General features: G+C 40.1%; 1 protein-coding gene across 1 annotated transcript in view; it reads left to right on the top strand.

The window, feature by feature from the left end:
* The window catches only part of LOC128250438 (multidrug resistance-associated protein 1-like), a 14,788-nt gene extending 12,230 nt beyond the window's left edge, over positions 1–2,558 (top strand). Inside the window, exons 9-10 of the mRNA XM_052975430.1 lie at positions 723–1,031; positions 2,415–2,558. Of these exons, the coding sequence (XP_052831390.1) occupies positions 723–1,031; positions 2,415–2,558 (453 nt within the window). The remainder of the gene's footprint in view (positions 1–722; positions 1,032–2,414) is intronic.
* Positions 2,559–2,642: the final 84 nt, after the last annotated feature.

Genomic DNA, 2,642 nt, shown 5'->3' with positions numbered 1-2,642 from the left:
ATATACATACATATATGCGACAGGCTTCTTTCAGTTTCCGTCCTACTAAATCCACTCACAAGGCTTTGGTCAGCCTGAGGCTATAGTAGAAGACACTTGCCCAAGGTGCCATGCTGTGGGAATGAACCCGGGACCATGTGGTTGGTAAGCAAGCAACTTACCACACAGCCACACCTGCGCCTATTGTCAACATTATTATTATTATTATTACTTTACTGCATGTCAGCCTCTGAGACAATGTTGAGAGAGGGAGAGCTCAGTCAGACATTGGTGAAGAGAAAGTCACTCATGTTACATGTTGATAATTTCTGGTTTTGTTTTACTTTTATTGGAGTCTTCTGAGATTGAAGATGGAACAATCAGTAGGGTGACTGATACCAATATCAAACCTGCCACACCCCTTATAAACCCACCCACTGACCATCACCATCACCACTATGATTACCACCACCACTACTTCCACCATCACCATTACTACTACTACCACCACCACCACCACCACCGTCACCCCCGCCACCACTATCACCACTATCACCACCACCACTACCACCATCACACTACTTCCACTACCACCACTACTACTATCATCACCACCATCACCACCACCGTCACCTTCACCATTATCACCACCTCCACTACCACCATCATCCCACCACCACCACCATCACTACTACCACCACCGACACCATTATTACTACCAATTTTTATTCTCTGCTTTCCAGTTGCTGAAGAAGAGAGGTCAACTTTTACAGGACGTGTCCATAGCCAACTTACTCTCCGTCGACACTGACATGTTCCACGAGTGCATTGCCTTCCTGTGGGTGCTTTGGTCGGCCCCGTTACAGCTCATCATCTGTTGCATCATTCTTTTCGTGAACTTCAAATGTGTCGCCATGTACTGCCTCCTCATCTTCCTGGCGTACGCCTTGGTAAAGTACTGCCTGAAAAAGATCGGTGAATGTCACGAGGAATTTTTGAAAGAGAAAGACAACCGACGATGTGTGATGAAGGAAATCATGGATAAAATAAAAGTAAGCTTCGTCTTATTAATTTCAGTTTTGTCTTTCTTCAGGTGCTTTGCCAATTTCCTGACACTGTACTGCTGCTGCTGCTACTACTATTACTACTACTACTACTACTACTAATAATAATAATAATAATAATCCTTTGTACTTTAGGCACAAGGCGTGGAATTTAAGGGGAGGGGGATAATCAATTACATCAACTCCAGCACTTGGCTGGGTCTTAATTTATCGACCCTGAAAGAATAGAAAGCAAAGTTGACCTCGGTGGAATTTGGGAAAATGCATTTAAAAAAAAAGTCCTTTTAAAAAAGTAATAAGATATAATTAATGGTTTATTATGATCACTTAAAACCAATGCAAATAATATCCTGGCGAGCTGGCAGAACCGTTAGCATGCTGGGCAAAATGCTTCGTGGTATTTCGTTTGTCTTTACGTTTTGAGTTCAAATTCCGCCAAGGTTGACTTTGCCTTTTATCCTTTCAGGGTCGATAAATTAAGTACCAGTTATGCACTGGGCTCAATCCAATCGACTTAATCCCTTTGTCTGTCCTTGTTTGTCTCCTCTATGTTTAGCCCCCTGTGGGCAATAAAGAGATTAATTTTTCTTGTTGACCCATATTCAACAAACAATCTTTTGAGGTGTTCAGTTATTCTTCGATATTGTGTACATGACTTTGACGGGGATCTCCTCGAAGAATTTGAGTCATTTTACCTGGAACGAACCCTTCCCTTTCCTTCAGAGTTTTGATTAATTTCCAAATATTCAAACGTTCTCCACCTGCCGAATGCTTTATCGCAGAATGAAACCCCTCTGCAGCATTATTTGTTCTGGGAAGATCTTGAAGAATACGCTGATTAACATTCCATACAGCTACCAGGAATGTGGGTGGTTCTCTCCTTCGTCTAGCACCACGTCCTCTCACATTGCCTATGTAAATCAAGTCAAAGTAAGTGATGAATTCAGCAGGTATTTCTTCATCGTCTGTTAATTCTTCATAGACCTCTTCGACATCTTCAATGGGTAGGAAGGCTAATGCTGAAGCACATTGAATTTTAAGACAGAATTCAGAGTCTTTATTGTATTTTTCTTTGCAGCCTAAATCTGTAATTTTTCGAAATACTGATTGGTTCAAAAAGAAACAAACATGCCATGATAGATGAATTAGGAAATGAATTAAATAACCTGTGTGTTTGAAACCTGTGTTTCAACAGAAGAAAGAAGGCTAGAAATACTTTCCCAGTTTCTCAATTCAAAACACATCTGCTATTTATTCTACTTTTTTTCTTCTTCTTCAAGGATTATAAATGTCTGTGTGTCCCCACACATGTATTAAATTGTCACTGTCTGTGTTTGATAGTGTTGCTTTCTCTTTCATTGTTTTTCACAGGTTATAAAACTTCAAGCTTTAGAGTCGATTTTTCTGAAGAAATTACAAGACATCCGAATAAAAGAACTCAGCTTTTTGCAAAAACGTCTTCTCTGGGATGCCGTCATTGCAACAATCTCTGAAGTTCTTCCATTTGTGGTATGAAAAATATTGATTGATCATTCCTTCTGGGGTTTTTTTCACCTTTTGTCTAGATGGGAAAATATTACCTTGCAAATAAGTATATAT

Source organism: Octopus bimaculoides, chromosome 21 (assembly GCF_001194135.2).
Source record: "Octopus bimaculoides isolate UCB-OBI-ISO-001 chromosome 21, ASM119413v2, whole genome shotgun sequence".
Classification (NCBI taxonomy): Eukaryota; Metazoa; Mollusca; class Cephalopoda; order Octopoda; family Octopodidae; genus Octopus; species Octopus bimaculoides.
The sequence above is the reverse complement of the archived record's forward strand: the minus strand, read 5'-3'. Positions and strand labels throughout refer to the sequence as shown.